Genomic DNA, 26688 nt, shown 5'->3' with positions numbered 1-26688 from the left:
TACAAGTATACCAAAAGACATAATTAAAACACTAACATAAATTCAAATGAAAACGAAAAGACTTAAGAAAAGAAAAGTCTTTTGGAAATGAAAAGTTTTGTAAATGAAAAGTCTTTGAAAATGAAAGGACTTGTGGAAAATGAAGAGTCTTCTATAGTGGACGTCCAAATGAAGAAGTGGGCTGATTGTGTTGATTTGTGGACCTGGATGAACTTCAAATTGGCCTGTCCAAGACTTCATTTTGGGCCGAAATGATGTTGAGTATTTTCGGCTCATCAAAGTCAATGTTTTGGGCTTGGAACTTGCTGAGTAGAATGGATACGTCCTCTTTGACTCTCTTTGCTCGGGCTCGCGTCAATGGGCCATCCGAAGTATCAATGTTTGTGCTAGGCTGATTGTTATTGGTGATGTCCTCATCATTGCCCCCGAGTTGGAAAGGATTTGCCCTCAAATCCAAATCTGCATAAAAAGGAGACAAATCAGTGACATTGAAAGTAGCACTAACATTGTACTTACCTTGTAGATCGAGTTTGTAAGCATTGTCATTGATTTTGGAGACCACTTGGAAAGGACCATCGCCATGTGGAAGTAATTTTGATTTGCGTTGTTGTGGAAAACGCCCCTTGCGCAAGTGAACCCGAACCCAATCGCCAGGCTGAAATATGACTTTGGTGCGCCCTTTGTTCGCATGTTTCACGTATTGGTCATTGCGGCGTTCAATGTTGAGCCGAACTTTCTCGTGGAGGGACTGTACAAATGCAGCCTTTTTGTTCGCCGTCAAGATTAACCTGTTCAGAACTAGGCAAAGGAAGTAAATCCAAAGGCGTAATAGGATTGAAACCATAAACAATTTCAAAAGGGGAAAATTGGGTTTATTGGGCCTTGAGGATTAATTTCATTTCATGGAATTTTACTTGAAAATTCTTAATGGGTTTTTCTTATGTTGTCATGAACAAATGAAGAACAATCTAGAAACCCATTCTAGAGGCCTTGCACGTCCAACCCTAGGAAAAGAAGGCTGAATTTCGTTCATGCCATAGTGTGAAAGAGAGTTTATTTTGTGTATTAATGTATGAAGATACTTGCCAAAAGAAAAAGATGAAACAAATTTCCTCTAGGAGGAATGTATGATGGGCGGCCAAGGCAGGCAAAAGAGGAAACAATTTTGCTTCTAGAAGCCTGAAGTCACACACCCAAATGAGAAAGAGAAAGAGGAAATATTTGCTCATGAATATGTGATATTCTATAAAAGAGGAAACTACCTTATTGAAGGTAAAACCTCTCCTATAAATAGATCCCGCATTCTTCTCATTTCATTCATTCCAAAGTTTTACGGATTGAGAGCTTCTCTCTCGAGCTTGGCCGCCCACTCCTCTCTCTCTCTCCCTCTACGTTCTTTTCGTTTTTGTTTTGGCACCTAGGTCCACATTTGACCTACTGTTTTAGCTCTTCGACTTTGAGACTTGTTCTCGAGTCGTCGTGTTTAAAAGTGCCCGCACACTAATTCCTTTCTTTCTCGAGTGATTATTGGTATAGAAACATTCGTGGTTGCTCGAGTTCCTGAGGAAAGAAGAGAGACGTGCTACGAAGGGAGACGAACGTTTCAACCATCCAACGGCTTCTCAACGTTCAAGCTTCTCAAAGGTTAGTAAACTTATAATTCTCATTTATAGTTTTAATTTATATGTACTTGCTCTTTGTCTAGGTTAGTAAAAACGTTTTACTTGTTCGAAGCGTTAAATCTTTTCTTAACCCTAGATCAATTCCAACATACACAACTCGCTTGGCCTCTTCATTGGTGAAATACATCGTCTCATTAGGCATGGACGAAGGTTCCTCGTAGGTGAGGTTGATGTGCCTAGCGTCGCCTTCTTGAGACGCGGCCCTTACGAATTTTATCCATTCTGATACGAACCACGCCAACAATGTGACAATGACCCGGAACCAATGTTGGTGCCTTCACAAACCAGGATCTTCCTTGTGGTGTTCATCCGTGAAATACATCGTCTCATTAGGCATGGACGAAGGTTCCTCGTAGGTGAGGTTGATGTGCCTAGCGTCGCCTTCTTGAGACGCGGCCCTTACGAATTTTATCCATTCTGATACGAACCACGCCAACAATGTGACAATGACCCGGAACCAATGTTGGTGCCTTCACAAACCAGGATCTTCCTTGTGGTGTTCATCCCTGACTTATCAAGCAAACTTACACATTCGTTTGTGGCGTCCTCATTATTCCATGGTTCGCGTCTTCTAGGCGTTGGGTCGCGGAGTAATCGAACTTGAGATCCTGGTTTGCGAAGGCACCAACATTGGTTTCGGGTCACCGTCACTTTGTTGGCGTGGTTCGTATCACATTGTTAGGCTAAATCTCCACCTTGCGGACCAACCGATATGGTGGTCACATTGTGGAGTTACGGATTGATGTTGGAATTGATCTAGGGTTAAGAAAAGATTTAACGCTTCTAGCAAGCGGCAGAAAACAAAAAAAAATTCAAACACGTAAAACGATTTTACAAACCTAGACAAAGAGTAAGCACATGTTATTATTAAAACTATCTAAAAGCGATTATACAATTACTAACCATTGTGAAGCATGACCGTTGAGAAGCCTTAGGAAGGTTGAAACGTTCATCTCCCAACGCAGCTCGTCTTTCTTCGTTCTTCGGGAACTCGAGTAACCACGAAAGATTCTATCACATAAATCACCCGCGATAAGAAGGAATTAGTGTATGGGCAGTTTTAAACACGACGACTCAAGAACAAGTTTAAGAGTCGAAGAGCTAAAACACTAGGTCAAATGTGGACCTAGGTGCCAAAACAAAAACGAAAGGAACTAGAGAGAGAGAGGGAGATGGGCGGCAAAGTCTAGAGAGAGAAATTCTCAATCTCTAAATTATGTGGCATGAGAAACAATGAGAATGAGGGCCCTATTTATAGGAGAGGAATTACCTTAAACAAGGTAGTTTCTTCTTCTATAGAAGATCACATATTCATGAGCAAATATTGCCTTTATTCTCTTTAAGTCACACGGACAACATGTCTTCTAGAAGACCATGGATTTGTTTCCTCTTTTGTTTTGCTTCTCTCTTGCCTTGTGTATGCCGCCCATATCCTATAATCATAGAGGAAATTTGTTTCCTCTTTTTCTTTTGGGAAGTATCTTCATACATTAATGCACAAAATTGGTCTCCCTTTTCTCCTTGGATTGGACGGCCAACACCTTCTAGAAGGTGCTTCTAGATTTTTCTTCATTTGTTCATGACAACATAAGGAGAGCCCATTAAGAATTTTCAAGTAAAATTCCATGAAATGAAATTAATCCTCAATGCCAAAATATATTGAAATGGCCGTTTGGAATCTATCATTTGTCATCATATCACAATGTCAAAAAAATTTATTGACATTCATTTCGTTCTATTTCCAAAAAGACAAAAATACCCTTTAGACAATTTTCGTAAAACTTGTCTCGTTCTTGTTTTGACTTAGCTTCTAGTTTAACTAATCCTACCTGATATGACTTGTGACAGTGACCTCATGGATCCAAATGAATAAAGCTTGAGCTAACACACTTGGACTCAAAAGTTCAAAAACCTTTTCCAAGGTTAGCTTAATGTCAACTGACTCCACTAAAGAGTTGATACTGAGAATCTCTCGGTTCAAATGAATTTATTTTCTACTCAAGAATTCAACTTAATTGTGATGAGTGGATCCACTGAATGTTATCTATGTCTCTTGTGAATATCATCAGCTAGTCGGGATTTACATAATTACCATTTTACCATTCTAGTTGTTATTTCCTCAACTACTTTGTCTCTTGTGAATAAGTTAGTTACAATGTATTGATGAGGAGCTAACAAGTCACATTGATTCATCCAAAAGAGTCATGCCTCAATTTGGACACTAGCCAGTTCATTTATTCACATTCCAAGGAACAAAGCATGAGGTGATATACATTGCATTTCAGCAATTTTATACATGAATTCCATATCTATGAGATCTTCACAAAGTTACTCATGACATCTTAATAACTTAGTATTTCACCAATAGGTCTTGTTCAGAATCACATAGTGACTCCGAACTCTGACTTTCTCAAATGAGAATACGTAAGTTATAAAATGACATGTCTCATTTCAGGATTGAGGTAAGCATGATGCAATTCATACGTAGTGACTCTAAGACATAAGCGGTTAAATGGTTTGTTCTTATCTTGTCTCTTGAAATGCACTGGTCAATTCAGTACCTTCAGAAGATACCTATAAGAACTATAGAGTCTCCAACTCTCAATGTCCCATAACCAGACATCATAGATTCTCCTAACAATCGTACTGAGATCAATAGTCCTTTGATCTTCATATGTTGTTAGGGACTAAAGATTATAGATTATCATAAAACTTCAAACACACAAGGAAGAATGAATGAACATCTCAACTTTTGTTAATTATTCAGCAGTTACAAGTACGCGTCTTGGTTCGAGTCATAACTCGGCCATGGTAGAAGGGACACAACCGACGACGGACTTAAGGAAGTCGCTCGTTCGCAAGCCTTCAATGATTGCGACGATTGCATCACTATCGTCAAAGCGATCCACCTTATTCGATTCTTAGGTTAATCAGCCAAGATATCATCTAAGAGATTCACCACTCTCTTGCTTGATTTACCACAAGTACATCTTGGTCTTCTTTTAGACCATAGATGTAGCGAAGCGTGGGTGGAACATGTCCTTCAGATCTTTGAACGATTGGATGCTTCCTGGCCTTAAGTTCTTGAACCACTCGAAGCCGGGTCCGACGAGGGTAAAACTAAAAGTTTGGCACATGGCACCGGGAACGAGACCCTGTATCGTCATCCAGGTTTCACAATGTTGGATATGGTAAGCGGGATCTGCTATACCATCATAAGGAGCGAGGCTCCGAAGTTTGAAATTTTTCGTGCGTACCTCGGCCAGCATTTGGGCCGTGAAACGAATGGAATTCCTCCTCGACGACATAATAGATGCTTTCTCCTACAAAGTATTCTCAGAGGTCTCGCACTTCATTTCGAAGACTGCATGGTGACCACTGTTGGAATTGATCTAGGGTCAAGAAAAGATTTAACGCTTCCAGCAAGCGGCGGAAAATAAAAATTTTCTTTTAAACAAGTAAAACGATTTTACTAACCTAGACAAAAAGCAAGCACATGTTATTATTAAAACTATCTAAAAGCGATTACACGGTTACTAACCTTTATGAATCTTAAACGTTGAGAAGCCTTAGGAAGGTTGAAACGTTTGTCTCCTTATGCAGCTCGTCTTTCTTCGTTCTTCGGGAACTCGAGTAACCATGAAAGTTTCTATCACATAAATCACTCGAGATAAGAAGGAATAAGTGTGTGGGCACTTAAAAACACGGCGACTCAAGAACAAGTCTAAGAGTCGAAGAGCTAGTATACTAGATCAAATGTGGACCTAGGTGCCAAAACAAAAACGAAAGGCACTAGAGAGAGAGAGAGGGAGATGGGAGGCCAAGTCTAGAGAGAGAAGCTCTCAATCTCTAAAACTTTTTGGATGAGAAACAATAAGAATGAAGGCCGTATTTATAGGAGAGGAATTACCTTCAACAAGGTAGTTTCCTCTTCTATAGAATATCACATATTCATGAGCAAATATTACCTTTATTCTCTTTAAGTTACATGGCCAACATGTCTTCTAGAAGACCATGGATTTGTTTCCTCTTTTGTTTTGCTTCTCTCTTGCCTTGTGAATGCCGGCCACCCTATTTTCTTATAGAGGAAATTTTTTACCTCTTCTTCTTTTGGCCAGTATCTTCATACATCAATCCACAAAATTGGTCTCTCTTTCTCTCTTGTTTGGACGGCCAAGGGGCTTCTTGAAGGACCTTCTAGATATTTCTTCATTTGTTCATGACAACAAAAGATAAGCCCATTAAGAATTTTCAAGTAAAATTCCATGAAATGAAATTAATCCTCAAGGCCCAAAAATCTTATTATGGCCAAGTGGAATTTGTCATCATATGACAACGTCAAAAAATTTATTGACATTCTTTTCGTCCTATGTTCAAAAAGACAAAAATACCCTTTAGACAATTTTCGTAAGACTTGTCTCGTTCGTTTTGACTTAGCTTCTATTTAACTATTCCTACTCGATATGACTTGTGACAGTGATCTCATGGATCCAAATGAACAAAGCTTGAGCTAACATACTTGGACTCAAAAGTTCACAAACCTTTTCCAAGTTTAGCTTAATGTCAACTTACTCCACTAAAGAGTTGACACAGCGAATCTCTCGGTTCAAATGAATTTATTTTCTACTAAAAAATTTAACTTAATTTGTGATTAGTGGATCCACTGAATATTATCTATGTTTACCCTTCATGAATATCGTCAGCTAGACGAGATTTACAAAAATACCATTTTACCCTTCTAGCTATAATTTCCTCAACTCTTTTGTCGCTCTTCAATAAGTTAGAAACAATGTATTGACGAGGAGCTAACAGGTCACATTGATTCATCAAAAGAGTCATGACTCAATTTGGACACTGGCCAATTCATTTATTCACATTCCAAGAAACAAAGCATGAGGTGATATACATTGAATTTCAGCAATCTTGTACATGAATTCCATATCTATGAGATCTTAACAAAGTTACTCATGACATCTTCATAACTTAGTATTTCACCAATAGGTCTTGTTCAGAATCACATAGTGAATCCGAATTCTGACTTTCTCAAATGAGAATACGTAAGTTATGAAATGGCATGTCTCATTTCAGGATTGTGGCAAACATGATGCAATTCATACGTAGTGACTTTGAGACATAAGAGGTTAAATGGTTTGTTATTATCTTGTCCCTAGAAGTGCACTGGTCAATTCATTACCTTCAGAAGATACGTAGAAGAACTATAGAGTCTCCAACTCTCAATGTCCCAGAACCAGACATCATAGATTCTCCTAACAATCGTACTGAGATTAATAGTCCTTTGATCCTTAGATTGTGAATTGATTATCTCTTCATATGTTGTTAAGCTTGTTTACAAACTAAAGACTATAGATTATCATAAAGCTTCAAACAGACAATTAAGAATAAATGAACGTTTCAACTTTTATTAATGATTTAGCATTTACAAGCAAGAGTCTTCGTGAAACTATATTACATCAAATGTACATAAATAGACACTACTACTCTTCTTGTGGGCACCGTTGACATCAAACCTCTACTTGACTCAAAGAAGATATATGTAGTCCTTCATGCCTAATCCCTCTCGATGCTGGACGAAGACCTTGTTCGCTAGGGCCTTGGTGAATGGATCTGCCAGGTTGTCCACCGTTGAGATCTTCTTCACCTCTACGTCTCCGCGCTGCACGATCTCTTGAATCAAGTTGTATTACCTCTCAATATGTTTAGAACACTTATGGCTTCGAGGTTCCTTTGAGTTAGCGACACCCCCACCGTTATCACAATATAGGGTCATGGGCTCGTCGACGTTTGGTACGACTTCCAAATAGTTAAGGAATTTTCTAAGCCATACAGCCTCCTTGGATGCTTCACAAGCAGCCACATATTCTGCTTCCATAATGGAGTCAGCAATGCAAAATTGCTTAACACTGCTCCACACAACAGCTCCACCATTAAGGATGAACACAGATCCCGAAGTGGATTTCCTGGAATCCTTATCCGCTTGAAAATCGGATTCAGTATGTCCCATCATAGTCAGGTCAGTACCTGAATATGTAAGCATCAAGTTCCTAGTTCTTCGAAGATACTTATGAACATGCTTAACAACAATTCAATGCTCGGGTCCAGGTTTGGATTGAAAACGGCTAACTACGTGAGACTTCATGCGGCTGAGGCGTAAGTAATTTTTCTCATGTCCTTAATCTCTTGTGCAGTCTTGGGAGACTGGTCCTTAGAGAGTGAGACTCCATGCCTAATGGGTGTTTGGCCCTTCTTGGAGTCTTGCATCGAGAAATGATCCATCACCTTATCTGTTGGAATTGATCTAGGGTTTAAGAAAAAGTTTAACGCTTCGGTAAGCAGTGGAATTTTAAAAATTTTCTTTTAACTAGTAAAACGTTTTTACTAACCTAGACAAAGAGCAAGTACACGTAAATAAAAACTATTATGTGCATTAAAGATTACTAACCTTTTTAGAAGCTTGAACATTGAGAAGCTTTGAGAGTTGCAACGTTCGTCTCCCTCGCAGCACACCTCTCTTCTTTCCTCGCCAACTCGAGCAACCACGAAAGTTTCTATCACTATAATCACTCGAGAAAATTAGGAATTAGTGTGTGGGCACTTTTAAACATGACGACTCAAGAACAAGTCTTAGAGTCGAAGAGCTAAAACACTAGGTCAAATGTGGACCTAGGTGCAAAAAAAAACAAAAAATAACTAGAGAGAGAGAGAGAGGATCGGCCAACAATGTCTAGAGAGAGAGTTTCTCAATCTCTAACTTATGTTGGATGAATGCAGTGAGAGAAATGAGGTGGGGTATTAATAGGAGGAGAATTACCTTCAAAAGGTAGTTTCCTCGTTTCTATAGAATATCAAATATTCATGAGAAAATCTTATTTCCTCTTTTTTCCCTTGCTTTGCACGTCCAAGCTTGTCCAACAAAGCCTTGGATTTGTTTCCTCATTTACTCTCCCTTAGTTGGCCAAAATTCCCTTGCTTCTAGAAGCAAATTTGTTTCCTCTTTTTCTTTTGGCAAGTATCTTCATACATTAATGCACAAAATAATCTCTCTTTTTCTCTAAGGGCTGCACGAATTTTATCTCCCATTTCATTGGGTTGGACAGCCAAAAGGCTTCTAGAATGCCTTTCTAGATTTTTCTTTACTTGTTCATGACAACATACGAAAAGCCCATTAAGAATTTTATACTAAAATTCTATGAAATGAAATTAATTCACAAGGCCCAATGATCATATCATGGCTGAATGTTATTAGTCATCATATGACCATGTCAAAAAATTTATTGACATTCATTTCATGCCATGTCCAAAAAGACAAAATTACCCTTTTGACAATTTTCGTAAAACTTGTCTCGTTCTTGTTTTGACTTACTTCTAGTTTAACTATTCCTACTCGATGTGATTTGTGAAAGTGACCTCATGGATCCAAATGAACAAAGATTGAGCTAAACAATTGGACTCAAAAGTTCACAAACCTTTTCCAAGTTTAGCTTAATGTCAACTGACTCCACTAAAGACTTGACACTGAAAATCTCTTGGTTCAAATGAATTTATTTTCTACTCAAGCATTCAACCAAATTATGATGAGCGGATCCACTGAATATTATATATGTTTACCCTTCATGAATATCATCAGCTAGTCGGAATTTACAAAATTACCATTTTACCCTTCTAGCTGTTATTTCCTCAACTCCTTTGTCGCTTGTGAATAAGTTAGAAACAATGTATTGACGAGGGGCTAACAAGTCACATTGTTTCATCCAAAAGAGTCAAGACTCAATTTGGACACTGGCCAGTTCATTTATTCACACTCCAAGGAACAAAGCAAATTGGTGATATACATTGAATTTCAGCAATCTTGTACATAAATTTCATATCTATGAGAACTTCACAAAGTGACTCATGACATTCTCATAACTTAGTACTTCACCAATATGCCATGTTCGGAATCACATAGTGAGTTCAAAATCTGACTTTCTCAAATGAGAATACGTAAGCTGTGAAATGGTATGTCTCATTTCAGGATTACGGTAAGCATGATGCAATTCATAGATAGTGACTTCGAGACATAACAGGTTAAATGGTTTGTTCTTATTTTGTCTCTAGAAGTGCACTGGTCAATTCAGTACCTTCGTAAGATACCTAGAAGAACTATAGAGTCTCCAACTCTCAATGCCCCATAACCAGACATCATAGATTCTCCTAACAATCGTACTAAGGTCAATAGTCCTTTGACCCTTAGATTGCGAATATATCGTTTTAAGCAAACTACGAAGAGTTTGTTCATGCAAATCTACATTTGTCTCTTCGTAAGTTGTTAAGTCTGTTTATCATAAAGCTTCAGACAAGGAAGATTGAATGAAAGTTTCATCTTTTATTAATAAATAAGCAGTTACAAGCAAGAGTCTTCGTAAGACTATATGACATAAAATGTACATAAATACACACTACAACTCTTCTTGTGGGCACCATTGACAACAAACTCCCACTTGACTCAAAGAAAATGTGTGTAGTCGTTCGTGCCTAATCCCTCTCGATGTTGGTCGAAGACCTTGTTCGCTAGGGCCTTGGTGAATGGATTTGCTAGAGATATACTTCACCTCCACGTCTCCGCGTTGCGCGATCTCTTGAATCAAATGGTATTTCCTCTCAATATGTTCAGAGCGCTTATGGCTTAGATCTTCCTTTGAGTTAGCGACAGCCCCAATATTATCACAATAAAGGGTCATGGGCTCGTCGACGTTTGGAACAACTTCCAAATACTTAAGGAATTTTCTAAGCCATACAGCCTCTTTGGATGCTTCACAAGACGCCACATATTCTGCTTCCATTGTGGAGTCAGCAATGCAAGATTGCTTAGTACTTCTCCACACAACAGCTCCACCATTAAGGATGAACACAGATCCCGAAGTGGATTTCATGGAATCCTTATTCGCTTGAAAATCGGATACGGTGTATCCCGTCATAGTCAGGTAAGTACCTGAATATGTAAGCACCAAGTTCATAGTTCTTCGAAGATACTTGAGAACATCCTTAACAGCAATCCAGTGCTCGGGTCGAGGGTTGGATTGGAAACGGCTAACTACGCCAACAGCGAAACATATGTTAGGTCTAGTGCAAAGCATAGCATACATGAGGCTTCAATCTCTTGTGCATTCATGGGAAACTGGTCCTTAGAGAGTGAAACTCCATGCCTAAAGGGTGTTTGGCCCTTCTTGGAGTCTTGCATCGAGAAGCGATCCATCACCTTATCAATATAAGATGCTTGAGAGAGCGACAGGGTCCGGTTATTCCGATCTCGAAAGATTTGGATCCCCAAAATGTACGCGGCTTCTCCTAGATCCTTCATGTCGAATTGCTTTGCTAGCCAAACCTTAACCTCAGATAATTTACCCACATCGTTACCTATGAGTAATATATCATCGACATACAGTACCAGAAACACAACTTTGCCTTCGTGTATTAACTTGTAAACACAAAGCTCATCTATTGACTGTTCAAAGCCGAAGCTTTTCACAATTTCATCGAATCTAATATTCCATGACCTAGATGTTTGCTTAAGTCCATAAATGGACTTACTTATGTCCATAAATGGACTTAAGTAACTCACAAACCTTGGTCTCTTGACATTTTTTTACGAAACAGTCTGGTCGAGCCATATAAATGCGCTCGTCAAGATTACCATCCAGGAAGGCTGTCTTGACATCCTTTTGCCAGATCTCATAGTCGAGAGCTGCAGCTACGGATAGGAGTATGTGGATGGATTTAAGCATCGCGACTGGCGAGAAGGTTTCTTCATAGTCAATCCCTTCTTGTTGGGTATAACCCTTAGCCACAAGTCGTGTTTTGAACGTCTCGACGTTCCCATCCGGACCCATTTTCTTCTTGTATATCCACTTACACCCTACGAGTTTAAATCCCTTAAGGAAGGTCTACAACTTTCCAGACTTTGTTGACATACATCGAGTGCATTTCAACTTTCATGGCGTCAAGCCAAAGGTTTGATTCAGAACAAGCCATCGCTTGGCTATAGGAAACAGGGTCATCCATGTCGGAGACGGCTACGAGAGAGTCTCCAAAAGACATGTACCTATCAGGCTTTTGAGTAGCCCTCCCACTACGTCGAAGTACTACTCGACGAGATTCTGAAGAGTTAGGTTGTGTTTCAGTTGGGGTAAGAACAGTTCTTACAAATGAGGTAGAAGCTTGCTCACCCAACTTTTCTTCAAGCACAATTTTGCTTCTAGGTTTCAAATCCTTCATAAAGTCCTCCTCGAGGAAACGAGCATTCGTGCTAACGAAAGTCTTATCTTCCTCGGGACTATAGAAAATGAAACCTTTGGTTTCCTTTGGATATCCCACAAACAGGCACAATTCTGACCTACTAGCCAACTCGCTAGTCTTTTGCCTTAGCACATGTGCAGGGCAACCCCAAATTCGGATGTGGCCCAGATTTACTTTACGGCCAGTCCATCTTTCATAAGGAGTACCAGGAACCGTTTTAGACGGAACTTGGTTCAGAATGTAAGCGACTTTTTCGAGGGCATACCCCAAAAAGGAAAGAGGGAGCGATGAGTAACTCATCATTGATCTAACCATCTCCATTAGAGTTCGGTTCCTTCTCTCTGACACTCCGTTTTGTTGAGGTGTGCCAGGTGCTGTAAGCTGAGAACGGATACCTTATTCTTTAAGAAAGTCATCGAACCCTATAGACATATACTCACCACCTCGATCGGATCGAAGTGTTTTGATCTGTTTGCCAGTTTGCTTTACCACTAAAGCCTTAAAGACCTTAAATACGTTAAAGGTCTCGGATTTGTGTTTGAGCAAATAGACAAAATCGTATCTTGAGTAATCATCAGTGAAGGTAACGAAGTATTCATATCCTCCACGGGCCTGTTGACTGAGCGGACCACATACATCAGAATGTACTAGTTCCAGCAACTCAGTGGCTCTTCGACCCTTGGCTGAGAAAGGTCGCTTAGTCATTTTTCCTTCAATAAAAGATACACAAATAAGGAGTCAACCTATTGCAGAGGCTTGGAGTGGACCGTCCCTCACAAGTCTCTTAATCCTGTCTAGACGGATATAACCAAGTCGTAAGTGCTAGAGATATGTTGATTTTATTAGATCGGAGGATTCAGAAAGTTTGATCCTCTTTGGCTCCCTAACTAGATAATTATCTATTTCGGTGTCTAACAGAGAAGGTTGAGTGGGATAGATGTAGAAAATAGCATTCTTCATACATGCATCAGTGACAAAAGAATTATCAGTAAACGAAATACGAATTCCATTCTTAATGAACTTTAAACAATAATCTTGCTCACGAAGACGAGCAACAGATATTAAGTTCTTCCCAAAGGAAGGAACAAAATAAACATTATTCAAGTTTAAAGTGCGGTCTTCAAAAGACAGCGTCACGGATCCCACAGCCTTCGCAGACACCAGGCTCCCATCACCCCATTTGAAACAGAACTCGCCTTCCTCTAAGCTTTTGGTTTTCTTGAAACCAGTCAAGGAACAACAAATATGGTTAGTAGCAGCGGAGTCAAGAATCCACGTTGATACATTATCAGTTACTAAGCATGCTTCGGTAACTAGTACAATACTAAGTTCCTTTGCTTTGAGAGAGGCATTACAGTTTTTCTTTTCGGCCTTGTGAGGTCTCTTCTCAGTTCCAGAGGCGGAGGCCTTTTGCTCAGTAGCATGTGCCTCTCCTTGATTTCTCTTTCTCTTAGTGAGACCTACAGCAGTGTGAAATTCCTTCATAATCTTGGTGACAATGTACTCTAGCTTGTTTATGGAGTAGTTCATCTTGGAGGTATCAAGAGATGCGGGGAGAGTTTCTAAGATTATATCTATGACATTCTTCCCATCAATCTCAGATCCTAGGATTTCCATTTTATTCAGATAACTAATGATCAGTATCATAAAGTCTCCAACAGGAGTCCTAGCCTTCATGTGACAGTTCATAAACTATCGGACTGCTTGTTGCCTTGCTTGACGCCTTTGCTCTCCAAACATCTCATGGAGATTGTTGAGCACGTCGGCGGCAGTCTCGATGTCACGATATTGTTGTTGCAACACATTGTTCATTGATGCTAAGATATAGCACCTCACAATCTCATCGAATCGGAGCCAGGCCGCCAAGACGTCTTTTTCCTCTTGTGTCGAATCATCATTCGTTTGAGGACAGGGGGTAGTTAGTACCCATTTGTGCTTGTGATGCAGGGCAAACTGGGCTACAGTTTCAAGAATGTTGAGATCACCGAAACGGACAAAACAGTAGTGTTTTCTGAGTGGAATCGACCTAGTAAACAAGACCCACAAAGTGGGGTCTCGGGATTTAAGCCTAATTCTGACGTTGAGGCTTTCAAAATGGACGGTTTAGTTTCTGCCCGATTATGTAACTCTTCAGTTTTTATTTTTAATTTTCGAGGTATTAATGTGTGTTGAATTGTATTTATTCCTAATTACATTCATCGGTTTTTTGGTATGTAAAAGGTCTCAAGATGCACTATAAATCTTGGTGACTTGTTTTGTAAAAGATAGATTTTTGATGAAATGAAAGCTTGAAATATATATGAAAAAAAGTGTGTTTGTGTGTTTAGAGAGGATTCTCTTAGTCTAGAACTTATCAAGAATTTGTGCTCGAAATTCTTGTGGCGTTCGTCCGATTTATCGACGGGAATTCCGCAACCCATCGTGGCATCATTCTATCCATCCTAATTCGAAGGTTTCGAGCACGAAAGCTTCGTCTATATCCAAACCTTCCGATAGACGGTCCGCTCAAATTGAATTCCGACGAATCACTCCGACGAATTCACATCAAGTGGTATCAGAGCCAATTTCTATCAAAGGTTATATCCTAGAATACCTCTTCTCCACAAAAAAAAAAAAAAAAAAAAAAAAATCTCCAGAATACTTTCCTCCAGAAAGTTTTCCTCCAGAAAGTTATTCTCTCCAGAAAGTTTTTGTCCCTCCAGAAAACTTTATTTCTCCAGGAAACTTTTTATATTTTTTTTGTGTGTTTTAATTTATCTCTTTTCCTTTCCTCCAAAATACCTTCTTCCAGATTATATATCCTAGAATACTTCTTCTCCACAATCTTTTGGGCTATACCATTCCAGTTTGTCAAAAAAAAAAAAAAAGAACAAAAAAAAAAGAAGAAAAAAAGAAAAAAAGAAAAAAAGAAAAACAAAAAACAAAAAAGGTTTATCAGAGCCGAAGACGGTCGTGAATCATGCAACTTTTTGCTGGATTCATTGACGACGACTCACACGTGTTCAAGATTAATGTCGAAGAAAAAGAATATTTCTTTGATCCAATCGGTGATCCTATCTACGATGAAAGCGACGATGAAGAAGAAATAATTGGTGAGCAATTGAGCAGTCCAAATTTTTATGAAGAACAAGAAGATGACGAAGAAAAACAAGAAGTCGTGAAGATAGCTATCGCTCCAACGATTAATAGTCAAGCCGATCGAGCCCATGATGACTTCGTTGATGTGCCTTTTTTGTTTGAAGTGGTGTTTCGATCATCAGAATTCAAGAATACCATCATCCTCCTTCCACACCACCTAAAGATGCATCGAATTCGAGGACGAATTCTGTCAAACACGGGGAGAATGATGCAGGGCAAACTGGGCTACAGTTTCAAGAATGTTGAGATCACCGAAACGGACAAAACAGTAGTGTTTTCTGAGTGGAATCGACCTAGTAAACAAGACTCACAAAGTGGGGTCTCGGGATTTAAGCCTAATTATGACGTTGAGGCTTTCAAAATGGACGGTTTAGTTTCTGCCCGATTTTGTAACTCTTCAGTTTTTATTTTTAATTTTCGAGGTATTAATGTGTGTTGAATTGTATTTATTCCTAATTACATTCATCGGTTTTTGGTATGTAAAAGGTCTCAAGATGCACTATAAATCTTGGTGACTTGTTTTGTAAAAGATAGATTTTTGATGAAATGAAAGCTTGAAATATATATGAAAAAAGTGTGTTTGTGTGTTTAGAGAGGATTCTCTTAGTCTAGAACTTATCAAGAATTTGTGCTCGAAATTCTTGTGGCGTTCGTCCGATTTATCGACGGGAATTCCGCAACCCATCGTGGCATCATTCTATCCATCCTAATTCGAAGGTTTCGAGCACGAAAGCTTCGTCTATATCCAAACCTTCCGATAGACGGTCCGCTCAAATTGAATTCCGACGAATCTCTCCGACGAATTCACATCAGCTTGTTAATGGTAAGGTCGATGTCGAGGTTACGTATCCAATTAACGTAGATTTTGGTTTCGAGTTTGTTCGAGGAAAGGATGACTGAGAGATGGTTGAGAGATATGTTGCTTAATTAAGTTGAAACAAGTTTATGATTAGTATTTTGGTTTAGGATTTAAGTTTGTTTAAGACTTGATAAAATCCAAAGGTGTTATAAACCAAACGATAATTTACTCCCTCAAGAGAAAGCCGCAAAAAATCTCCATTTATAAGTAAATGACACATCATTAATGCTTAACCAAGATGTCAATACACCAATTTTGACTAGCCACCTTGTAAATTGGTTTGATCACTCACATTCTTTCGCAGAGCCTCGAGGGAGGATTACTAGGGATTGAGTCTAAGTGTGTAACCAACCACTTAGTCCAAGAGATCGACTTTGAAAAAACAATCCATCGAGGGGAGGCCTTGTCTCATTGTCTAACTCTCGGATGTAGTTCATTGAGCAATGATCAGAGCAAAGCGCCGTTGAGTACTCTCACTTAAGAGAGGGCCACGAGGGTAACTCTTAGTCTATCGACAATTACTCCTTTCATTAGTCTTGGGGATTGTGGGTTATAAACAACGAGTATAACCCTCCCACTTAGTTTTTGGAGTTGGTACATCGACTCTTATAATTTCATAAACGGATTTCCTAGTTACAGAGCGACAGAGCGGATAACTAGAAAAGAATCCTAGATCTTAATGTTCAGAGCAGTGTTAGTGCATAAAAGAACAGGGTACATACACGGATCTTTTCCTATTTTCTATTCGGGAAAGTGCATGAGGGAAGTGTGAACTTCAACTCACTCGAACACTTGAAAGTTTGAGATTACACATCTTTTTATTATTTCGGCTTGTTTACCAAGAGACCACCCACTTAAATTTTCAAGAGCATATAGATTTTGAACATATGTGATATAGATATAGTTTTGAAAACATTTTGAAAACTCATTTGATTTGGATGACAAAATATTTTCAAGTTTGAAAATGAAAACAGTTTTTCAAAAATCAAACTAGTTTTGTAAAAATTCAATTTCAATTAAACTTTCAAAAATCAAAACATCTTACACATCATGTTTATAATCTTATGAAAAACATTTTTGCTCAAGAAAAATTTCTCATTAGAGTTATATAACTCATGGTAGTGGGGCTGAAAATCCGGATTTCTAAAAAACTGGACTTTCGTAACAGCCGCGCACCTCGGAGTAAAATCGCCATAACTGGATCCGCTCATCATAATTTTATTGAATTCTTGAGTAGAAAATAAATTCATTTGAACCGAGAGATTTTCAGTCTCAACTCTTTAGTGGAGTCAGTTGACATTAAGCTAAACTTGGAAAATGTTTGTGAACTTTTGAGTCCAAGTGTTTAGCTCAAGCTTTGTTCATTTGGGTCCATGAGGTCACTGTCACGAATCACATTGAGTAGGAATAGTTAAACTAGAAGCTAAGTCAAAACAAAAACGAGACAAGTTTTACGAAAATTGTCAAAAGGGTAATTTTGTCTTTTGAGACATAGGATGAAATGAATGTCAATAAATTTTTTGACATGGTCATTTGATGACATATATCACTCGGCCAAAATTGGATTTATTGGGTCTTGTGGATTAATTTCATTTCATAAGAATTTTATTGAAAATTCTTAATGGGCCTTTTTCATGTTGTCATGAATAAATGGAAAAGCTCTAAAAGGCCTTTCTAGAACATGTTGGGCGCCTACTACCCAAGAGAAAGAGATAATATTTTGTGCATGAATGTATCAAGATACTTGGCAAAAGAAAAAGAGGAAACAAATTTCCTATGCATGGCAATAGGAATTTCGGCCAAGAGGAGTCGAGGGAGAAGCAAATAAAAGAGGAAACAAATCCAAGGACTTGCTTGGCAAGTCTTGGCCGTGTGACTCTATGAAGGAAAAGGGAAATTGGCTCATGAATATGTGATATTCTATAGACGAGGAAACTACCTTATTGAAGGTGAGACCTCTCCTATAAATAGGAGCCTCCTTCCACACATTTCATTCATCCCAAGTTTTAGAGATTGAGAGCTTCTCTCTCTAGCCTGGCCGCCCCTCTCCTCTCTCTCTCTATTCAATTTTGTTTTTTTGTTTTGGCACCTAGGTCCTCATTTGACCTAGTGTTTAGCTCTTCGACTTCAAGACTAGTTCTTAAGTCGTAGTGTTTAAAATTGCCCACACACTAATTCCTTTTTCTCTCGAGTGATTTAGTGATCGAAACTTTCGTGGTTGCTTGAGTTGGCGAGGACAGAAAGAGAGACGTGCTGCGAGGGAGACGAACGTTGCAACTTTCCAAAAGCTTCTCAACGTTCAAGCTTCAAGAAAGGTTAGTAATCTTTAATGCTCATATTAGTTTTTATTTACATGTGCTTGCTCTTTGTCTAGGTTTGTAAAAACGTTTTACTTGAAAAAGAAAATTTTTAAAGTTCCGCCGCTTACCGAAGCGTTAAACTCTTTCTTCTTCCCTAGATCGATTCCAACAAATGGTATCAGAGCTATGGTAAAAGATATGCATGTACATGTATTTAAAATTATGAGCTTGAAAATCGTTTTCGAAAGTTTAGTGATGAGGACATGCCCCAAAAGGAGCCGCAAGCAAAATACCAAGTTCCGGAAGGACCCGTGACGAGAGCTCGAGCGAGGAGATTCAAGGAGGAGCTTAACAATCTGATCATCAAGCTCCAAGATGAAGAAGGGGACAAGCTCGCAAAGGAGAGGATTCAAGGAAGCCAAGAAACAACAATGAAGAACGTTATTTGGGCTGAATTGAATTAGTCAGACTATTCCTATTTTTCTATTTTCAGTTTATGTTATTTGGGCCAAGACATGTTATTTAAAACGCCCATAATGGTTTGTATTGGGCTGGTCCTTTGTTTTATGCTTATTAGTACTTAAATAAGGCTAAATGGGCTTATTAGGTTATGGGGCCCATGGAGCTGCGAATTTGACCTTTGTAAACTCTATAAATTAAGCCTTTAGGCTGAATGGAAGACACACAATTCTGATTTCGAGTTAAACACTATTCTGTGAGGAGTTTCATTCTCTCTTTGGTTCGTTTAGAACTATTCGAGTCTCTTACAAAGCGGTGCGTATAGGAGTTCGAGCCCGACTCATCAGACGGCCATTCGCATCCGTCCGTGGCGTCATTCGATCCACCTTCGTTCCTAAAACGTAGACGATCCGTCGCTGTGCTATTGGGGTATCGGGTCTCGGAGCTTAGTCGGCCGAGGTTCGTATCATTTAGTAATTTTGTGACAAGTTAGAATTGTTTTCTTAGATTTTTTTTTAATTTATTGCTCTTGCCTTTAAATTAAAAATCATGCTGATTTTCTATGATTTTGGGATGTTATTAAAACACATTAGAATCAGTTCTAAAAGTTTTTAATTTTTTATATTGAAAAACGTGTTTTAAAAGTTTGAGAAAATTTCGAGTAATTTTTGTGACTAGTTTTCGTGTCTTACTAGTTTCTTTTATTTACTTGAATCGTTTTATGCATGTTGTTATTTCTTCTATACCATGTTATTACCTTGCTAATAAAACACAAATAACAGCTTTAACAACCTCCTAAAACGTTCCGTTACACTCGATTTTTTTCGCACCTAAAAAGACCGAACTTTAATTATTTCTTTTTCTTCGAGCAAGAGTAAACCCGCAGTAAACATTGTATAACTCTCTGCTCATAAATCGAAATTTAATTATCCTTGAATCAAATTAAAGCTCTGTCTGTCCTCTTTCCAATGCCACTGGTTTTGGGTCAATAGGACATCGGAGCCGCCAGTTATGGCGATTTTACTCCGAGGTGCGCGGCTGTTCCGAAAGTCCAGTTTTTTAGAATTCCGGATTTTCTGCCCCACTACCATGAGTTATAGAACTCTAATGAGAAAATTTTCTTGAGCAAAAATGTTTTTCATAAGATTATAAACATGATGTGTAAGATTAAAATGTTTTGAATTTTGAAAATTTAACTTGAAATTGTGATTTTACAAAACTAGTTTGAATTTTGAAAAACCGTTTTCATTTTCAAACTTGAAAATATTTTGTCATCCAAATCAAATAAGTTTTCAAAATGTTTTCAAAACTATATCTATATCACATATGTTTAAAATCTATATGCTCTTTTAAATTTGAGTGGGAGGTCTCTTCGTAGACAAGCCGAGAATAAAAAGATGTGTAATCTCAAACTTTCAAGTGTTCGAGTGAGTTGAAGTTCACACTTCCCTCATGCACTTTCCCGAATAGAAAATAGGAAAATATCCGAGTATGTACCTTGTGCCTTTATGCACTAACACTACTCTGAACATGAAAATCTAGGATTCTTTTCTAGTTGTACGCTCTATCGCTCTATAACTAAGAAAACCGTTTCCGAACTTATAAGAGTCGATGTACCAACTCCAAAAACTAAGTGGGAGGGTTATACTTGATGTTTGTAACCCACGATCCCTAACACTAATGAAAAGTGCAATTGTCGCCAGACTAAGAGTCACCCTTGTGGCCCTCTCTTAAATGAGAGTACTCAAGGGCGCTTTGCACTGATCATTGCTCAATGAGCTAAGTCCAAGAGTGAGACAATGAGACAAGACCTCCCCTCGGCGGATTGTTTTTCAAAGTCAATCTTTTGGACTAAGTGGTTGGTTACACACTTAGACTCAATCCCTAGTAATCCTTCCTTGAGGCCCTGCGAAAGGATGTGAGTGATCAAACCAATTTAAAAGGTGGCTGGTCAAAATTGGTGTATTGACATCTTGGCTAAGCATTAATGATGTGTCATTTACTTATAAATGGAGATTTTTTGCGGCCTTCCCTCTAAGGAGTAAATTATCGTTTGGTTTATAACACCTTTGGATTTTATCAAAAGTCTTAAACAAACTTAAATCCTAAACCAAAAGACTAATCATAAACTTGTTTCAACTTTTATAGGCAAAATGTCTCCCAACTCTCTCTCTTTCATTCTGTCCTCGAACAAACTCGAAACCAAAAACTACGTTAATTGGAAACATAACCTCGACATAATACCTACCTTTAACAAGCACAAATGGGTACTCACCATCCCGTGTCCTCCTCTGATGAATGATGATTCAACACAAGAGGACAAAGACGCCTTGGCGGCCTGGCTCTGCTCCGATGAGGTTGTGAGGTGCTATATCTTAGCATCAATGAACAATGTGTTGCAACAACAACATCGTGACATCGAGACTGCCGCCGACATGCTCAACAATCTCCTTGAGATGTTTGGAGGGCAAAGGCTTCAAGCAAGGCAACAAGCAGTCCGACAGTTTATGAACTGTCATATGCAGGCTAGGACTCCTATTGGAGACTTTATGATATGGATCATTAGTTTTCTGAATAAAATGGAAATCCTAGGATCTGAGATTGATGGGAAGAATGTCATAGATATGATCTTAGAAACTCTCCCCGCATCTCTTAATACCTCCAAGATGAACTACTCCATAAACAAGCTAGATTACACTGTTAAAAGCTTATGAAGGAACTTCACACTACTGTAGGTCTCACTAAGAGAAAGAGGAATCAAGGAGAGGCACATGCTACTGAGCAAAAAGCCTCCGCCTCTGGAACTAAGAAGAGACCTCACAAGGCCGATTAAAAGAACTGTTATACCTGTCTCAAAGCAAAGGAACATAGTATTGTACTAGTTACCGAAGCATGCTTAGTAGCTGATTATGTATCAACGTGGATTCTCGACTCCGCTGCTACTAACCATATTTGTTGTTCCTTGAATGGTTTCAAGAAAACCAAAAGCTTAGAGGAAGGCGAGTTCTGTTTCAAATGGGGTGATGGGAGCCTGGTGTCTGCAAAGGCTGTGGGATTCGTGACGCTATATTTTGAAGACCGCACTTTAAACTTGAATAATGTTTATTTTGTTCCTACCTTTGGGAAGAACTTAATATCCGTTGCTCGTCTTCTTGAGCAAGATTACTGTTTAAAGTTCATTAAGAATGGAATTCGTATGTCGTTTCCTGATAATTCTTTTGTCACTGATGCATGTATGAAGAATGCTCTTTTCTACATCTATCTCACTCAACCTTCTCTTTTAGACACCGAAATAGATAACGATCTAGTTAGGGAGCCAAAGAGGATCAAACTTTCTGAGTCCTCCGATCTAACAAAATCAACATACCTCTGGCACTTAAGACTTGGTCATATCAGTCTAGATAGGATTAAGAGACTTGTGAGGGACGGTCCACTCCAAGCCTCTGCAATAGGTTCACTACCTACTTGTGAATCCTGCATAGAAGGAAAAATGACTAAGCGACCTTTCTACGATAAGGGTCGAAGAGCCACTGAGTTGTTGGAACTAGTACATTCTAATATACGTGGTCCGCTCACCCAACAGGCACGTGGAGGATACGAATACTTCGTTACCTTCACCGATGATTACTCGTGATACGAACCTCGGCCGACGAAGCTCCGAGACCCGATACCCCAATAGCACAGCGACGGATCGTCTACGTTTTAGGAATGAAGGTGGATCGAATGACGCCACGGACGGATGCGAATGGCCGTCTGATGAGTCGGGCTCGAACTCCTACACGCACCGCTTTGTAAGAGACTCGAATAGTTCTAAACGAACCAAAGAGAGAATGAAAATCCTCACAGAATAGTGTTTAACTCGAAATCAGAATTGTGTGTCTTCCATTCAGCCTAAAGGCTTAATTTATAGAGTTTACAAAGGACCAGCCCAATACAAACCATTATAGGCGTTTTAAATAACGTGTCTTGGCCCAAATAACATAAACTGATAATAGAAAAATAGGAATAGTCTGACTAATTCAATTCAGCACAAATAACGTTTTTCATTGTTGTTTCTTGGCTTCCTTGAATCCTCTCCTTTGCGAGCTTGTCCCCTTCTTCATCTTGGAGCTTGATGATCAGATTGTTAAGCTCCTCCTTGAATCTCCTCGCTCAAGCTCTCGTCACGGGTCCTTCCGGCACTTGGTATTTTGCTTGCGGCTCCTTTTGGGGCATGTCCTCATCAACTCGCGATATGGTTTTGTCTATTTGCTCAAACAAAAATCCGAGACCTTTAACGTATTTAAGGTCTTTAGTGGAAAAGCAAGCTGGCAAAGTGATCAAAACCCTTCGATCTGATCGAGGTGGTGAGTATATGTCTGGAGAGTTCGATGACTTTCTTAAAGAAGAAGGTATCGCTTCTCAGCTTACCGCACCTGGCAGACCTCAACAAAACAGAGTGTTAGAGAGAAGGAACCGAACTCTTATGGAGATGGTTAGATCAATGATGAGTTACTCATCACTCCCTCTTTCCTTTTGGGGATATGCCCTCGAAACAGCAGCTTACATTCTGAATCAAGTTCCGTCTAAAACGGTTCCTGGTACTCCTTATGAAAGATGGATTGGCCGTAAAGTAAATCTGGGCCACATCCGAATTCGGGGTTGCCCTGCACATGTGCTAAGGCAAAAGACTAGCAAGTTCGCTAGTAGGTCTGAATTGTGCTTGTTTGTGGGATATCCAAAGGAAACCAAAGGTTTCATCTTCTATAGTCCCGAGGACGATAAGACTTTCGTTAGCACGAATGCTCGTTTCCTTGAGGAGGACTTTATGAAAGACGTGAAACCTAGGAACAAAATTGTGCTTGAAGAAAAGTTGGGTGAGGAAGCTTCTACCTCATTTGTAAGAACTGTTCTTACCCCAACTGAAACACAACCTAACTCATCAGAATCTCGTCAAGTAGTACTTCGACGTAGTGGGAGGGTTACTCAAAAGCCTGACAGGTACATGTCCTATGGAGACTCTCTCGTAGCCATCTCTGACATGGATGATCCTGTTTCCTATAGCCAAGCGATGGCTTGTTCTGAATCAAACCTTTGGCTTGACGCCATGAAAGTTGAAATGCACTCGATGTATGTCAACAAAGTCTGGAAACTTGTAGACCTTCCTGAAGGGATTAAACCCGTAGGGTGTAAGTGGATATACAAGAAGAAAATGGTGATATGATCCTTACCAGCAAATGTGATAAGACCCAATAACAAAGATTGGAGAAAGACCCCAAGATCTGCAAAGGACTAGAATGTTGAGACTTGACCCAATATCTAGAGAGATAAGAATCAAGCCTACAATATATATGACGCCACACCAAGATATTTAAGATGAACACTTAAGAATCAAGATGATAAGCTAGTTGCTGAACGCCACAAGAAAACTTGATAAGTTTAAAATGTCTTTTCAAGAACAAGAAAGACACAAACTCACATATATTTCATTCAAAGGGGATTGTATCTTATTACATTCTCCTAAACACTTATTTATAGCTTTGGAGAGGCTTTACAATCTGCCAAAAACGTTTTGCTCCAACAGCTCTAAAAACAACATTTAAGACACTAGTAATAAAAGCTGAAATCTAAATGCAAATAACTCTCAGCCCTTACAACTTTGAAACTGAAAGTCTTTGACATAAAAACACACAAAACAACACACTAAATGGGTATAAACAGCCCAAATTCGTCCAACTATTCTGAGTGGTTACAACAGTAACTCCCAAAAGAGTGAACAGCCTTATTTATTGTTAAAAATGTGGATCCAATGCCTAAAAACGACCTAGGCATTCTGATTAGTCTTGTAGAACCTTAATCATTGTAATTAGGCTCTTTTGCTTTTGATTTGCCTAAACTTTTGGCCCAAATGAGCTAACTTGTTGAATCAGCCCATTTAGAGCCTCTTTGAATTGTTTGGCCTTAAACCTTGTGAGAGGCCCACTAGGCAAACTTAATGGACCACTTGAAAGTTTTCTTTTAGTCATCTCAGGTCCACTTGTATCCATTTGAGCTCCTTGATCACTTGCATCCACTTTAGCTCCTCGATTCTCATCATTCTTCCCCTCTCGAAAGCGATTTGTCCTCAAATCATCACCTACATCATAATATGATAGATTTCCAAACCATGAAAACTTCTTACCTGACTTACCGAAGTAGGCGTTGGCCAATCGTGAATTGCCTTCACCTTTTCCTCATCAACTTCAATCCCTTTGCACTTACAACAAAACCAAGAAACACAAGCTTATCCGTGCAAAATGTACATTTCTTAAGATTTCCAAATAAGCTTTCTTTCCTCAAAACTTCTAAAACCAATTTTAGATGTGCAACATGATCCTCAAGGTTTTTGCTATAAATCAGAATATCATCAAAGTAAACAACAACAAAATGTCCAAGGAAAGCACGTAAAACATGGTTCATAAGTCTCATTAATGTACTCGGGGCATTGGTTAACCCAAAAGGCATAACTAACCATTCATACAATCCATATTTTGTCTTAAATGCAGTTTTCCACTCATCTCCTTCTTTCATTCTAATCTGATGATATCCACTCTTAAGATCAACTTTAGAAAACACACATGATCCATGCAATTCATCTAGCATATCATCTAAACGAGGAATAGGATGTCGATACTTTACCGTGATGTTGTTGATGGCTCGACAATCAACACACATTCTCCATGTCCCATCCTTCTTCGGCACTAGAATCACCGGAACAGCACACGGACTCATGCTTTCTCTCACATGTCCCTTCTCCATTAGCTCGCTGACTTGCCGCTCAAGTTCCTTAGTCTCCTCCGGATTACTTCTATAGGCTGGTCGATTTGGGATTGTGGAGCCAGGAACAAAGTCGATTTGATGTTCGATCCCTCGAATAGGAGGTAAACCAGGAGGTACCTCTTCCGGAAACACATCTACAAATTCCTGCAAAAGAGAGAAAACGTTGCTCGGCAAAGATACGGCAAGATCATCAGTACATAAAAAAGCCTCCTTGTACATGAGTACTATAAGGGGCTGATGGGTGAATAATGCTCTCTTGATCTCACTTCTTTTTGCATTGAGACTAACTTTTTCACTCATGTCTCTCTCTTTCTTTTCAAATTCCTTTTTTTCATCTTTTTCTCTTTCTTTTTCTTTTCCTCTTTCTTTTTCTTTTTCTTTTTCTTTTTCTTTTTTCTCTTTTTGTTTGTAATTTCAATTGATCAGCAAGAACTTGATTGGGACTTAATGGTACAAGTGTAACAGGTTGCTCTTTAAGAGTAAAAGAGTACCGATTGGTGAAACCATCATGTGAGACCCTCCTATCAAATTGTCATGGCCTCCCCAAAAGCATGTAACAGGCTTCCATCGGCACCACATCATAAAGCACCTTATCTTCATACTTGCCAATCGAAAATGCCACAAGAACTTGTTTTGTCACCTTGATGTTTCCACTATCATTAAGCCTTTGAAGACGGTAGGGTCGTGGATGCTTCAAGGTAGGCAGCGCCAATTTCTCGACAAGATCAATGCTCGCGACATTCGTGCAACTTCCTCCATCAATAATCACACTACACACGTTCTGGTTCACGAAGCATCGAGTATGAAACAAATTATCGCGCTGATTATTTTCTTCTTTTTTCACTTGTGAACTAAGAGCTCTCCTCACGACTAATAGTTCTCCATCGACTGGGTATTCACCATCGTTGCAATCCTCAAGCGGTGGCATGTCCTAATCTACTTCATCTTCCTCATCCTCCGACTCAAGCTGACCTTGTGCGTTTATCACCATAACCCTCTTGTTTGGGCACTCGCTGGCTATATGTCCTGACCCTCTACATTTGAAACACTTTATATCACGTGTTTTAGTAGAATTAGCCTCTTTGTTACATTGTGTAGCCCCTGGTTGTTGTTTGACATTTTTTGACGTATCAAATTTAGGCTTGTTTGCTTGAAATTC

General features: G+C 39.1%; 1 protein-coding gene across 1 annotated transcript; it reads right to left on the bottom strand.

Annotated features, from left to right (window-relative positions):
* Window positions 1–214: 214 nt before the first annotated feature.
* LOC149401491 (uncharacterized) lies at window positions 215–26457 on the bottom strand. The gene is made up of 9 exons (XM_089610746.1): window positions 26119–26457; window positions 25389–25673; window positions 25222–25286; window positions 25013–25098; window positions 24775–24846; window positions 1968–2099; window positions 1808–1904; window positions 517–788; window positions 215–459 (listed from the first exon to the last, which is right to left on the bottom strand). The coding sequence occupies exons 1-9, from the start codon at window positions 26455–26457 to the stop codon at window positions 215–217; spliced, it is 1593 nt and encodes a 530-aa protein (XP_089466872.1).
* Window positions 26458–26688: the final 231 nt, after the last annotated feature.

This window comes from Urtica dioica, chromosome 4, assembly GCF_054948205.1.
Source record: "Urtica dioica subsp. dioica isolate 48M chromosome 4, U.dioica_male_clone48M_v1_H2, whole genome shotgun sequence".
Lineage (NCBI taxonomy): Eukaryota > Viridiplantae > Streptophyta > Magnoliopsida > Rosales > Urticaceae > Urtica > Urtica dioica.
The sequence above is the reverse complement of the archived record's forward strand: the minus strand, read 5'-3'. Positions and strand labels throughout refer to the sequence as shown.

What these genes read in the sequence shown, in the direction of transcription:
- LOC149401491 (XM_089610746.1), bottom strand. Translation starts at nt 26,457, where the DNA reads ATGCCACCGCTTGAGGATTGCAACGATGGTGAATACCCAGTCGATGGA. An exon ending in ACACCACAAGGAAGATCCTG is followed by an intron (nt 1,905 to 1,967) that starts GTTTGTGAAGGC and finishes GGTTCGTATCAG; the next exon opens with AATGGATAAAATTCGTAAGG. An exon ending in TCCATGCCTAATGAGACGAT is followed by an intron (nt 789 to 1,807) that starts GTATTTCACCAA and finishes AGTTCTGAACAG; the next exon opens with GTTAATCTTGACGGCGAACA.